This window comes from Muscardinus avellanarius (genome assembly GCF_963383645.1).
Source record: "Muscardinus avellanarius genome assembly, chromosome: 1".
NCBI lineage: Eukaryota > Metazoa > Chordata > Mammalia > Rodentia > Gliridae > Muscardinus > Muscardinus avellanarius.
Window position 1 is genome coordinate 189,864,856 of NC_137786.1, and position 15,396 is coordinate 189,880,251.

General features: G+C 38.4%; 1 protein-coding gene across 1 annotated transcript; it reads right to left on the minus strand.

The window, feature by feature from the left end:
- Window positions 1-295: 295 nt before the first annotated feature.
- PSMA1 (proteasome 20S subunit alpha 1) lies at window positions 296-14,720 on the minus strand (the record flags this gene model as incomplete). The annotated part of the gene is made up of 10 exons (XM_080690253.1): window positions 296-352; window positions 1,846-1,956; window positions 6,626-6,705; window positions 9,116-9,245; window positions 9,363-9,433; window positions 10,165-10,253; window positions 13,045-13,148; window positions 13,267-13,368; window positions 13,654-13,698; window positions 14,670-14,720. 10 exons carry the CDS (start codon window positions 14,718-14,720, stop codon window positions 296-298), a joined length of 840 nt encoding a protein of 279 aa, XP_080546379.1.
- Between the last annotated feature and the right edge of the window lie 676 nt (window positions 14,721-15,396).

Below are 15,396 nucleotides of genomic sequence, written 5' to 3' on the forward strand. Positions count from 1 at the left end.
AAACAATTTTATTTCACAGTTGTCTTTAAAACCGCAAAGACACTATTTTCTTCATATAAAAACATTGGTATACCTATACTTTCTAGAAAATGATTATATAGACCCTCTCAAAGAAAAATGCACCCCATTATATGGTTTTAGGGAGGTTTCTTGGAAAAAAACTCACATCTGGACTGATTCCTAAAACATACCATTCCACCACTGCATCTTTTGGTTCAAAGTATAGACTACTCTCATCATATGTGCTCCTGCTTTCTCACATGTATGACAATACAGATGCAGACACCCCGATCACTTAATGTTCCATGGGTTCATCAGCCTTTTCTGCAGGTTCATCAGCAGGTTGCGCAGGCTTAACAGGGAAGAGAAAAGAAAAGATATAAAATGAGTACTTGATCAACATACACTCCTAATCACAACTATTGCATTATAAATAAATGAGGAAAAAGGATTAGGAAGTATCTTGGATACTCAATTTCAGAATAAATATTTTAAAAATATCTATTAGCCAGACATGGTGGTGCATGCTTGTAATCCCAATACTTGGACCAAGGCCAGGAGAGGATCCCAGGTTCACACAGCCTTAGCTTCTTAGTGAAGCCCTCTGCAATTTAGTGAGACACTGTTTCAAAATAAAGAATAAAAATAGGGCTGGGGATGGAGCTCAGAGGTTGAATGCCTCTGGGTTCAATCCTCAGTACTGATATATATATATATATATATATATATATATTTCATTTTTGAATACCTAAAAATCACTGAACAATTCTACTTTACCATACTTTGTCAAGCTCCAAAGTTAAAAGCCTCCCTTATATCCAATAATATAACCAAGTTTACATAAAATTCCATTCTTAAAATTTTTATTTTTTTCCACCAACATTTCTCAATGCTTCTGCCACTATGAAGAGCCAATTTAGTGTTCAAAGCTGGCCCCGATGAAAACATCTTCAAGACAGTTCCCACTCACAAGAATGTGATCTGACCCAGTGACTTGTTTCTATTAACAGGATGTGCAGAAGTGATGCTGTGCCAGTCCTTGGTCTTAGCTGCAAGAATGGCTGTAGTTTACACTTTTAAGCTCTTGCAAGATCTGAGTTGCCACCCAGCTAGAGGACCAGCTGAAGGAGAGACCCTGACACTACACAGACAGAGGCACAAACACTCTAGCCAGGATCCAGCCAACTAGTGCCCTTCTAAGATACTTATCAGGTGAGTAAAGATGACATATAAGTAAAGTCATCTTGGCTATTCCAGCCCCACCCACACATCCAACTGCAGCACTTGTAATACCCCCCCCCAAAAAAAAAAAACCAGCAAAAGAACCATCTAGCTGAGCAACAGAATTGTGATAGTAATGTTTGGTGTTTTAAACTTGTAGTTTATTATTTTGGAGGCAGTTTATTACATAGCAATAGATAACCAAATCATTAACTCTTCTCCCTTTTTGTGTTCATAGAGATTGCTGTTCTTCAAGATTTTACTTTACTTGGTTCTTGTGTAGTACTGGGAATGGAACCCAGGGGCATTCTACCTCCAAGCTCTACCCCCAGCCCTATTTTCTATTCTTTATTTTGAAATAGGGTCTCACTGAGTTGCAAAGGGCCTCACTAAGTAGCTGAGGCTGTCTGTGAACCCAGATCCTCCTGTCTCAGCCTCCCAAATGCTGGGATTACAAGCATGCGCTACCACGTCTAGCTTACTTGGTTCTTAATTTTCCTATTGCCATTTGAATTATGGGCCTATCTTAGTAACTAAAGACAAAAATGGTAAATCACAGAGTTGTGACAGGAACAGTATCTTAGAAGAGAACGAAAACCTCTTGCGTTATGATTAATTACATACCTGTGCCTTCCTCTGTGGTCTCTCTTCAAGACCTTCCAGGAATGGAGACACATCATCATCATCATAGATTGTAAACTCCAAGTCTTTACCAACGATTCCAATAGAAACATTCTAAGGGAGGAAAGAGTGAAAATAAAAAAGTAAAGAATTTAGGTCAGAAAAATGTGTATGATAAAATGTTGGGTGAAAAAAGTATAAGCACTTGTATTTAAGACTTTAAAAATTCCTTATGCCTGTCATGGTGGTGCAAGCCTGTAATTCCAGTACTTGAAAGGCTGAGACAGGAAGACTGCAGGTTTGAGGCTAGCCGCAGCAAATTAGTGAGACCCTGTTTCAAAAAGAAAAGTAAAATATTACTGGCAGTGTAGCTCAGTGGGAGAATGCCCTGGGTTCAATTCTCAGTAATACACACAAAAACAAAACTACTTACATATATAGAGAAGGAAACTTGTAGGCTCTTTTCATTTTTAAATTTTATTCACTATTGGTTATTACAAGTAACCCCAAAGGTTTATGTCATCTAGAAACATTATTTTTTATTATTTATTTATTTATTTATTTATTTGGTACTGAGGGTGGAACCCAGGGGCTTTTCTACCTCGGGCTATACTCCCAGACCTATTTTATACTTTATTTGGAAACAGGGTCTCATTAAGTAGCTGAGGCTGGCTTTGAACCTGTGCGATCCTCCTGTCTCAGCCTCCCAAGCACTGGGGTTATATACTTGGTTCTTTTGCCCAGCCTTGAAAATATTATTTTAAAAAGACACGTGAACTATAATAATTATCCAATAATTATAACAAAATGGCTTTATATCGCTGACAATGTCACTTTAATGATTAACCTCAAGTAGGTCTTAGTGGCTTCATTCTGGATAATAATATTCTGGCTCCTATATCATTCAATTTCTTCTTTTCTTTGACAACTCTGTATTCTGCATTCTCCTTACATCAAAGATGTAATCTTTGATGTAAGGAGAAATAGGAAAACTTTATTCCTATTTCAGAGAAAACAGACACAATTGGAAGAGAATTCTCACAAGCTCCTACTATCTCTGCTCTTTGCAATAACTAACCTCTAGGATCTCTCCCTTCATGTTATTATAAATAAACTGTCCAAACTCTTCTCTAAGGCCACCCCCCACCCTTTTGTGGTACTAGGGTTTGAACGCAAGGGTGCTATACAACTAAACTACATCCCCAGCCCTTTTTATTTTGAGACAGGCTTCACTAAGTTGCCCAGGCTAGTAATGCCAACCTTTCTATTTATTTACTGTTACAGAATGGTGCTGTGGCTGTTTTTTTTCCCATATTTCTCTATATAAATACTTTCCTTTACATCAGATTTTTCTTATAACCATGGAACAAATACGACATACTTTCTCCCATCTTTAAAAAAATACAATGAACAATCCTTTACTACATCCTCTTCTAGTCTAACCAAAGAGCTGCCTCCAGTTCTTCTCTTCTCACTCTCTCCAGATCCCAGCATCAGGCTTCAGTCCCACTAATCATAAGTCCCGTTAAGTCCTGAGTGACAGCCTCATTGCTAATCTCGTTAGCTCTCAATCCACACTCTACTTGATCTATTAGCAGTTTTCAATTCCCTTCCTGGAAGTTTCTTCACTTGCAGATGCCTTGTTTTCCAAGTTTCCTACTTATTTCTCTGGCCATCTTTCTTAGTTTCTTCAGTAACCTCTCAGTCTTCAAAAGGTTAGTGTCTTTGGCCTACTCCTCAAAATGACTGTCTATTTGATTCCATAATTTAATCTCCACACTAGACCACTCCCATGGAAGTCAGGGGGTGTTGACAACTGCTTATTCTATATTGCCAATCGGAAAAATAGGCATTTCAAATTTAACATGTCCCAAACTGACTTTTTTCTCAGCTCTTACTCCCCAAACAAATTCTTTCCAATTTCTTCTCCATCTCAGCAAATCATAAATCTTTCCTTTCAATTGATCAGGTCAAAAACCTTGAAGACCCCTCCCTTAAAAGTTTGTTAACAAATTTCCCCCCCCAGTACTGTGGGGATGGAACCCAGGGGCATTCTACCTCTAAACTACACCCCCAGACTTATTTTTTATTCTTTATTTTGAAACAGGGTCTCACTGAGTTGCAAAGGGCCTCACTAAGTAGCTGAGGCTGCCTGCGAACAGTAATCCTCCTGTAATCCCTCCTGGGATTACAAGGGTGTGCCACCATGCCTGGCTGTTAGCAAATTTTTTTTTTTGGCTCTAATTTCAAAACACATTTAAAATTAAATTTATCATTTCTGAGACCCTGTTAGAATCATCACCTCTTTCCTAAATGGCTGTGATGGCCATAAAACTATTTTCACCCCCTCCTTCCACTATAATTTGTTATCAAAATTCCACCTAGCTTTCTTTCTTTTCTTTTTTTTTTTTTTAGTGGTACTGGGGGTGGAACCCAGAGGCTTTCTACCTCCGGGCTATACTCCCAGACCTATTTTCTATTTTATTTGGAAACAGGGTCTCACTAAGTTGCTGAAAGCCTCACTAAGTAGCTGAGGCTGGCTTCGAACATGTGTGATCCTCCTGTCTCAGCCTCCCAACCGCAGGGATTACAAGCATGTGCCACTATGTCTAGCTCACCTAGGTTTCTTAAAATGTAAACCACATCATGGTATTCCTCTGCTTCAATAGCCCACTCAGAGTAAAATGCAAAGTAACTACAGTGGCTTATAGGACACACAGTCTGGCGTCACTTCCATCTCTTGGTGGTTTCCCTTCTCCTCTCCTTCTTTCTCACTGGCCTCCTGTGTGTGTGGAATACTGTGAACATTCTGGTCTCAAGGTCTTTGTACTAGCATTCCCTCGAATAATCTTGCTCGAGGCATCTTCACAGCTCCCTTCCTTTAGAGGTTTTCCTCAAATTTTACTTTCTTGGTTAGGCCATGCTTGATCAACCCACTTTATTATTTTCGAGGGACAGGGTCTCACTATATTTTTGAACCTGTCTTGAACTTGTGGGCTCAACTGATCCTCCCACCTCAACCTCTCAAATAGCTGGTACTACAGATCTGTAACATACCTGGCTGATCACCATACTTGATTTATTTTTATTTTTTGCGGGCCTGGGGATGGAACCCAGGGGCATTTGACCTCCGAGCTACACCCCCTGCCCTATTTTTTATTCTTTATTTTGAAACCGGGTCTCACTGAGTTGCAGAGGGCCCCACTAAGTAGCTGAGGCTGTCTGCGAACCGTGATCCTCCGGTCTCAGCCTCCCGAATGCTGGGATTACAAGCGTGCGCCACCTCGCCCGGCTTTGATTCACTTTTGAGACAGGGACTTGCTAAGTTTCCTAGACTAGCTCTGAACCCACAATCCTCCTGCCTAAGCCTCCCAAAGAGTTTGAATCACAGGCATATGCCATTGTGTCTGCTAACCCTCCTTTAAATGACATCTACCACACTATTTTTTTTTTTTGTAATATGGTATGGAGGGTTGAACTCAGAGGCATTCTCCCTTAAGAGCTATTGCCTTAATACTCCCAGCCCTATTTTATTTCATTTATTTATTTACTTTTTTTGTGGTACTGGGGGTAGAACCCAGGAGCTTTTCTACCTCCGAGCTATACTCCCAGACCTATTTCATACTTTATTCGGAAACAGGGCCTCACTCAGTAGCTGAGGCTGGCTTTGAACCTATGTGATCCTCCTGTCTCAGCCTCCCAAGTGCTGGGATTACAAACATGTGCCACTATGTCTGGCTTCAAGCCCTATTTTATTTTGAAAAAGTGTCTCATTAAGTTGCTGAGCCTGGCCTCAAACCTGTGATCCTCCTGACTCAGCCTCCCAAGTACTGGGATTACATTTGTGTGCCACTACATCCAGCTTGTACCAAATCATTTTCCTTCACCTAAACATGTTTTATTTTTTTCCATAGCATTTATTATCTTCTAGTAAACCATATAATTTATACTATATACATTTATACTATATAACTTATACTATATAATTTACTTTGAGCCAAGTGTGGTGGCACATGCTTGTAATCTGAGCATTTGGGAGGCTGAGACTGGACTGCAGTTCACGGACAGCCTCAGCTACTTAGTGAGGCCCTCCACAACTTAGTGAGACCCTGTTTCAAAATAAAGAATAAAAAATAGGGCAGGGGGTGTAGCTCGGAGTTTGAATGCCCCTGGCTTCCATCCTAGACCTGAAAAAAAAAATTACTTTGTATATTTTTTATCTCCCCCCCCAAATGACTGTATATTCAATGAAGGCCAAAAGATTTTTTTGTTGTTCTCAATGCTTAGAAAGTATTTTGCACATGGTAAATGCTTAGTATATATTTATTTGTATTATTATTATTATTCACTAATAATACAAAGATGACTCTCTGCTCAAAAATAAATAAAGGACATTGTCACACTTACTGGTCTTACTGTATTATACCAATAAGAAGTGTTTAAAAAAGAACATTTTAAGCTGGGCATGGTGGTACACACCTGTAATCCTAGTACTTGAGAAGTTGAGACAGAAAGATTGTTTGAGGCCAGCATTAGGAACTTAGCAGGGTCATTTAAAAAAATTTTAATAAATTAGGGCTGGGGTGTCACTCAGAGGTAGTACTCTCTCCTGGGTTTAATCTCCAGTTCCACAAACAAACAAAATTCCAAAATTAGTTCACTTAGAGAATAGATTAAAGGAAAAGAGTAAGCCAAAGCGACCTTCTTCCAAGTCTGCTTGTAAGAGATTAAAAGCTCTTATAAAGAACTGTTAATATCTACAATTAAAAAACATGATATTTACCTTTGTAGTTAGGTCCTGCTCTGCAGGAAGTGTTTCTCGTAAGGCACGCAGACCATGTTTAACCAGTTCATTTAAATTGCCTATATGTAAAAAATTTATTGTTATTTCTCATGAAATTTTTAAATAGCAATAACATTGTGACTATTATTTTATTTAATGAGAGGATACAAGATTTTGTTACTGTATGTGACCTGTTCTTTTACTAGGTTAAATTAAAATCCTGATTTAAAAATGGCAACCAGTTTTGTAGAATGTGTTCTCTGCAATTTTAGCCTTTGTCTTTCTCTTTATAAAAGCGGTCTCCTACTCATTCTGTGGCCAGTATTACTCTGACACCACAACCTGACAAAGTCATTATAGAAAACTACAAATCAATATCCCTTATGAATACAGATGCCAACCAAATACTATAAATGGAATCCATCAATACTGAAAAAAGATTATATATACTTCCCAAATGGTACTTTTTTCAAAAATGCAAAGTTATTTTAATAATATTGATTAATGTAACACTACATTAATAGACTAAAGGGAAAAAATCTGCATGACTGCTTTAATAGATGCATAAAAAGTCTGTGATAAAACTCGAAATTCTAACACAAGAAAAATACTGAACAAACTAGTAACTGAAAGGAACTTCCTTACACTACTAAAGAGCATCTACAAAAAATGCACAGCTGGCATGGTACTCGATAGTAAATGACTGAAGGCTCCCCATTAAGGTAAGGGGCTAACTAGGAGATTTGCTCCTTAGCATGTCTACTCATCACTGCACTGAAGGTTCTAACAAGGGCACTAGATAAGAAAAAGAAATAAAACATACCCAGGTTGGGAAGGAGGAAACAAACTATCTTTATTCCTAAACGGAGTATGTTTTAAGTAAAAAATGCATTTGATACACCCAATCTGCTGAAAAGTATACCTTAGCAACACAGCACATGGAAGAATACCAGTTGTTTACTCTTGTGATTCTGTGGCTGACTGAGACTTGTGGTTCACTGCTGCTGCCTTATGAGAGCATCTTAATGCATACTGCTAGCCCAGAAAATAGCAAAATTCAAAATATGAAGTTCAGTTTTTACTGAATGCATATTATTTTTGCACCATCACAAACTTAAAAGATTATAAATTAAGTTGGGCATGGTAGCACACACCTGTAAGCTCAGTACTTGGGAGCCTGAGACAGGAGGATCACAGGTTCAAAGACAGCCTTAGTAATGTAAGGAAACTCTTAGTAACCTAGCAAATCCCTGTTTCAAGATAAAAATAAAATAGGGCTGGGGATGTAGCTTGGAGGTAGAATGGGTTCAATTCCTAGGAAAACACACACACACACACACACACACACACACACACACACACACACACACAGAGTTGTAAACTGACCCATCTTAAGTGAGAGATATTAAAATAGCAGTATATCCCCAAATTTCTGTAGATTCAATCTATAGAAATCCTTATGAATTTTCATATCCAGTTTGGAATGTGGTAGGCAAAGGGTGCTTTTAAGACCAGTCTTTTATAAATCATTGGAAACTTGAGTTTCTTAAAGAGTTTGCTTGGGCAGAAATATCACCTGCATGCTCTATAAGTATGCTCTGGGACTCTTTCTAAGAAGTGAAAGAGCATAAAGAAGCTTGCATATAGATTGCTCTGGGCTCTGGTCTTTTTTTTCTCTCTAATGATCCAGCTCTTTATGTATCTGTCTTAGCTGTGAGAACAAGTACATGCTAAATCCTGAGCCTAAATTTCTGGATCTAGGGGTGATCTTGGGAATCCTCAACCCAATTATCATAATTTGAAAGGTTAAGCTTTAATCCACGACTTCTCAAAGTTATCTGGCCCTAGAAATCTGTTTTCCTAATATTAAGTCCATTATCATCCTACAACACAGTTGCTTTGAAAAGTAATACCAATATGACCATTATTTTTTGTATATTCATTGAGTCCACTATTTTCTTCTTGGAATACTATATTGCTGCAAGAAAACTTATAAGATAACCAACAAAAATGTTAAATCCCTGATACTAACCCTCATTACAATGAGAAGAAAAGTACTTAAAAACCTGCTCTAACTTACATCTTTTACCTTCCTTTCCTGTTACTACCCCCCCTTTTACTTGTTTATGAACTACTTAATTCAGCAATATCTATGTGACTTAAAATAAGAATAGAATCACAGAACACTAAAAGTTGTCAAGAGAACTTACAAATGGCAGCTAGTACATGGTTCCCAAATGAATCAGAAATTTTTAAGATTGGGGACACATTCATATTTTCAAAGAGTTCTACTAGTGATTGAAATTACTGTGGTGATCAGGAGTAAAAACTAATATGTATGACAGAAACAAACACTTCATGGGCTTAATTTAAAAGAAAAAACTTTATGTAAGGCTGACAGTTTTTGTCGTTTAGGATACAACATTTGTTCACTGTATAAAGACTGAAAGAAACAAAACAAAACCAAAACCAAGCAAAGTTGTTACTTACACTCCATAAACTCAGCCATGTGTCTCTCCAAGTAAGTACGAGCTGATTGAGAACGGGCTCCAATGGACATAGCTCTACAGTCAAAATAGTTAGCGGATGGACAGGTCTGGAAAATGTGAGGGCCCATATCCTACAAAGAAAAAAAAAACAAAACACATAATTCCTGACTTTGGTTGAGCTAAAAATTACAAAAATTTCTAGTGAGTTTTAAAAAACATTAAAATATAAAAACAACCTATCAACTTACATCATAACCAGCAATAAGCAGTCCGACACCATAGGGTCTCCGGCCATACCGCTGTGTTGGTATCTGGGTTTCTTAAACTAGTTAAAGAGCTTGTTCTATCACATTATAAAGTATAACCATATTTTTAATTTAGTACTGGGGATTGAACTCAGAAGCATTCTATCTCCAAGATATACCCCCAACCCAATTTTATTTCTTATCTGGAAACAGTCTCACTAAGTTGCAGAGGGCCTCGCTACGTTGTTGAAGCTGACTTCGAACCTGTGATCCTCTTGTGTCAGCCTCCCTCTTGTACTGGGATTACAAGTGTGCATCACCACACCTGGCTTATATTTATTTGAAAATCAAACATTATTAACGAAGACCTCTAGCTTCTTCCTAATTGTTGTATAATCCACAGGAAGAAAATAAATTAGAGCAATGTTTTTTGGTCCAATATAAAAATATGTTTGACTTTCTATACCACCCAAGAATACATGCTAGCACAATGTTCTCTTCCCATATAAAACCTCATTTATTTGTTTTGGATATAAGGGGTCCAGGGCTTTGTGGGACATCTAAAACCAATTAAAAAAAACTTTAAATCCTCTCTAAAAATGATGCTTGGACAATTTTCTTAAAATCAAGCTTACTTATGTCTGAAAAAACTCCTTATAAGAACTACTACAAAAACAACTTAATATCTTAGGGTTCTTACAACTTTACCTATGTTAGGTATTACATATTCCTAAATAACACAAGGATTAAGTACCAAAACCCTTTAAAGTTCACATTTATAAATGTTAACATAAAAAAAGGATACTGCTTCCAATTAGAGAGACAAGACGAGACACAGGAAGTGGTCTGTCAAATACAAATCTGGAATCCAAACACTCCTGGCGCATGAAATTACTAAAAAAGAAATAAATATTGATAATGTCAAATCACACAGATCTAATCCAACCTAAGTAAAGCTCTTTGATTTCACTTGGCTTTCTTCCAAACATTTTCATAGATCACATCCATATAAGGAACTCAGAAAGGTAAGATATGACCACAAGAATGTATTTTTGTGAGGCCATTAAGTTTTAAAAATGATTCCTTAGTTCTAGAAAATCTTTGTCTTAGGTCACTTAAAAAAGAGAGAAGTCTAAACAAAGACAAAGAACAATCTCTTATTCTTCCTAGGCTGGCCACAGACTCCCAATCTTCTTGCCTTAGCTTCCGAGTAGGATTATAGGCACAAACCACCACACCCAGCCAACAAGATTTTGTCTTAATTCTAGGTCTTGAACCAGCAAGAGTACCTAATCTGCTTTTTTTTGGTCTTGAGACTAAAACTTAGCCAACAGAGCAATGGCAAGAAGTAAAATCCATAGCAGAGGGCATCTTTACATGCTCCTCCCAATGTTACTTCTCTTCTAAAGGAGATACTACATACTAGTTTGTTAAGTCTCACTGTCAAACTTGGAAAAAAACTCAAGCAAGGTAAAAGGAATAAAGCAATTCATACTATTAGAAGATAAACAACAAGAAGTAGATAGTATGCTCTTTTTCCATGTTGCTTTGTCTAGGATGTATATGTCACATCTGATAATCAAAGGAATTCTTTTCTTTTTTGCAGTGCCAAAGATAGAACCTAGGGACTTGCCCATGCTTGGCAAGCACTTGACTACAGATCTGCATACCCCAGGTCTTTTTTTGTGTGTGTGGTATTGGGGATGAAACCCAGGGGCCTTCTCCCTCCGGGCTACACTCCCAGACCTATTTTATATTTTATTTGGAAACAGGGTCTCACTAAGTTGCTGAGAGCCTCACTAAGTACCTGAGGCTGGCTTTGAATCTTAACGATCCTCCTGTCTCAGTCTCCCAAGTGCTGGGATTACAAGGGTGTGCCATCACGCCCGGCTAATACCCCAGGTCTTGATGATCAAGTGCTGACTAGAGGAGCCAAGCTATCTGTTTAGTATTTTTAAGTCAATTTCCCAAGGCTGTTTAAATTTGCATTGTCCAGTATGGCAAGCACGAGTCACATGTGGCTATTGAGTGATTAAAAGTAGCTAAACCAAGATATAAATACAAAATACACTCAAAATTTCAAAGACTTAGTGCCAAAAATATGTACAATATCTCATTAATAAAGTTTTAATATAAACTATATGTTGGAAAAGCAATATTTTAGACAGACTGGGTTTAATACTTTTCCTTTTTTAAAAATTTTAAAATTCTTATTACTATTAATTTTTGTAGTATTGGGGACTGAACCCAGGGGTGCTCTACCTCTGAGCTACACCCTCAGCCCTATTTTATTTTTTAATTCATTAAGTTGCTGAGGCTGGCCTCAAACCTACAATTCTCCTTGGGGTCTCAGGCTCCCAAGTGCTGGGATTACAACTGTGCACCATCATGTTTGGCTTTATTTTGAAATGGGGTTTCACTAACTAGTCAAGGGTGGTCTTGAACTGTCTTATCCTCCCACATACTGGGATCACATGAGCTTGGCTTCATATTTTACATATTCTGCTGCAGAGAGAAAGGGACTGGGCAGGTCTGGTGATGTATGCCTGCAATCCCAGTACTTGGGAAGTTGAGACTGCAAGTTTGCAGGTTCAAGGCCAGCACATATTAATTTAGAAAGACTCTGTTTCAAAATAAAAAATAAAAAAGACTGGGGTGGGGTGGGGAGTCAGAAGTAGGGGGCCCCTAGGTTTAAAAAAAAAAAAAAAGGAACAAAAAACTGGCTGGATAACTTCAAAATCTTACCATTTATTCTTACTGTTTATATTTTTCTTTCTTTTTTAATCAAATCATGAATTTAAAAGGTTATCTTTGTAACTACCTCATAGTCTCCACACACACTCTCACATACTTCCCTCAAGGCATTATGTTAGGTGTTTCACATGTTAGGCTATTTAACAATACTCTTATAAAAGAAAATGCTGCAAAAATTGAGTGTTTAAGTCCACTCTTAAATATTAAGTGATGAAGTGAGAATTCCTTCAATGTGGTTTCAAAGTTCCACCTCTTCATTTACCTAACACTTCCCGACCAGAAACAATCTCTAGCTCTTCTGGATGCTTACAGAAATTCACCTTTTACCCTCTATTTCCTATATAGACAAATTAGATTTTAAGTTCCTTGAAGACCTTGAAGATCTTCCTTGAAGATCCATGTCTGAGTCACTTTTCTTTTTATTCTTCAGGACTGGGGAATAGAGCCAGGGGCATTCTACCCCTGGCCCTACTTTGTACTTTATTTTGAAACAAAGACTCACTAAGTTGTGGAGGGGCTCACTAAACTGCTAAGGCTGGCTATGAATCTGTGATCCGCCTGTCTCATCCTCCCAAATACTGGGATTACAAGCATGTGACAGCACCATCGGCCCCGAGTCACCTTTCTATCTTACATTATCCACTATTGAGCTCTGCAAAAAAAAATGTCTAATAAGCACTGATGTATTAAAGAAAGCAAGGATGATTCAGCTCAACCCTAAATATTAGGCAAAAATGTCAAGATATTCTTAGGTATACATGGCTTTAGACAATATACATGCTTTAACAAGTATCTCATTATCCAGTAATCTCTCAAAAGTGTTAATATGTCTAGTTTTATTAGTTACCACTACAAGAACTGTGAAATGAAAATACTTAGTAACTAACCCAAACCTACTACAGAGTCACAATCTTAACTTGATCAGACTTACCATAACAGTCTAGCATCAGCAGTTAGACCAGCAATTGAGATACCAATATGGTTGTCAACATGGAGAATTTTTTTCTGGTGAGCTGCAAGCTCAGACTGTGCCCTCTAAATAGAGACATTATAAGATATAAAAATAAGTTCACAACTTTGTTGTTTATGCAGTGAAATTTACATTTGGTAGTTCTATTTTCTTAAAAAAAAATGCATTCATTGCTTTACTTACCTTCAATGCAACCAACACTGCATGGGTTTTTGATTTTAGACCAACTGTGGCTGAACCTTGTTTAACAGCTTCCATTGCATATTCAATCTGATGAATCCTTCCCTACAGAAAAAAAAATAACATATCTTGTAGTCATCTTAGAAGACCCTGTTGTAAATTTTAAATTAGAGTTCCCAAGCCTCAGGAAAGCAAAGCTAAATTTCAAATGATTGTTTTAAAAACCAGAAAACTTACTTTAATTATAAACTTAAGTTCCAAGAATGTCTACAACGATTATACTGCATTTTCTCACAGACTCCAGTCTCACAAGTTTTTAAACCCAATGCACAATCTCACGAGTTTTTAAACCTACTTTCTTCACAGAAAGGGCATGAAACATTGTTTTACCTGAGGGCTCCAAACAGTGACATCATTGTCATACTGATTGCGAAACTGAAAGTAAAAAAAAAAAAGACCTATTGATATAAGAACATTAAAAATTCCAATTCAGCACTAAGAAATGTGTTTGCATGTTTTTCCATTCAATATGAAAGAAATTCTGTTAATGCCACCTCATTGAAACATTATTACTCTACTCAGCTGCAAGACACATCTACATTTACATGGATAACTTGAAAATCTTAAACACTGGCATTACCACTTACCCTTACTGTTTACATTCTTCCTTCCCTAATCAAATAAAAAATTTAAAAAGTTAGCTTGGGCAAACCACCTTTCACCCTAAACACAAAACTTCATTTTTCCTGAAAGGCTCTGTGTTAAGTGTTCTACATGTTAGGCTATTTAGTAATGCATTGAAAAAGAAAAGAAAATGATTTGGTGGGGGAAGGAGGAGCCAATTAGAGGCTCCTATCTTCCCAACATCCTACTCTGTTACTCTCCAGAACACTCCCTTTGGGCAAGTGCTAAACTTCATGTGCACCCATTTTTCTTCTCTTCTTTACTTAGGCTGATCTTTTATATCGGGCCCTAACAAATGGTCAAAAGCCTTCCCCCCCCTTTTTTTTTTTTTGCGGTGCTGGGGATGAAACCCAGGGGCATTCTATCTCTGAGCTACACCCTCAGCCCTCTTTTTTATTCTTTATTTTGAAACAGGGTCTCACTGAGTTGCAAAGAGCCTCATTAAGAAGCTGAGGCTGTCCACAAACCACAATCCTCCTGCCTCAGCCTCCCCATTCCTGGGATTACAAGAGTAAGCCACCACGCCCGGCTCCTTCCTTTTCTTTAAACTACCTCAAATGTCTACCTCTTAAAGTCTCCCTTTTTCCCTCCAGAATTCCCCCAACACACACTCCTATGGTTCTTTACACATCTCTTTCTATATATTATGATTCGGGATGTCTGGTTTATCTTTGAAAGCTCACTGTAATACATATAAATATTCACAATGAATGAATAAATACAAAAATGTCCAAGAAGTTGGCGGTGGATACAAATGGCCATAGCAGAACCATAACCTCATAATGACATTAAAGCAAGCCTGTCAGTACTTATGAGAATAATTGTGGGAGTGAGAAGATTGACTGCTGAAATGGCAGAGCCCTATACTGTAACCCTGATTCCATCGTTTCCCCTTTGCAGCCTAGGTTTCCTCATCTGTAACTAGGCGTCGGGACAAAGGAATTGAAACGGGCCTTTCATGCTAGAGCTCTAGGGGGCTGACAAATCAGAACACAACAGGAAAAAGGACATGGTCTAAGAGCACAAATCCTGGGGTCCAGTCAGCAGTGACGGTACTGGGAGATCTCCGAGTTAAGTCCCTCTCCTCTCCCACACCCAACGAGGGCAGTGAAGACCGCTCGGAATCTACTCCACTGAAGGAACTAGGAAGGCGAACTCGGCTAGCTGACCGAGGAGGAAGTTTTAGAGGCTGCGTGGAAAGTGAAACAAACCCTGGCGAAAAGGCCCCACCGACTACCGACCGCCACTCTTCTGCCCAGGCCGGAGATGCTGAATCACGGCCGGAGCCCTCCGGCTGGCTAGGGCTCCCAAGTCCTGTGGCCCCAGACCGCCCCAAGGATGACAAGAGGGGCGGATCACTGTCCCCCAGTCACCGGACCTCCGCTCTAAACCTTCCAAGCATCGGGATTCAACGCACCATATTTCCGGCGCGAACCTGGTTGCGAGCCT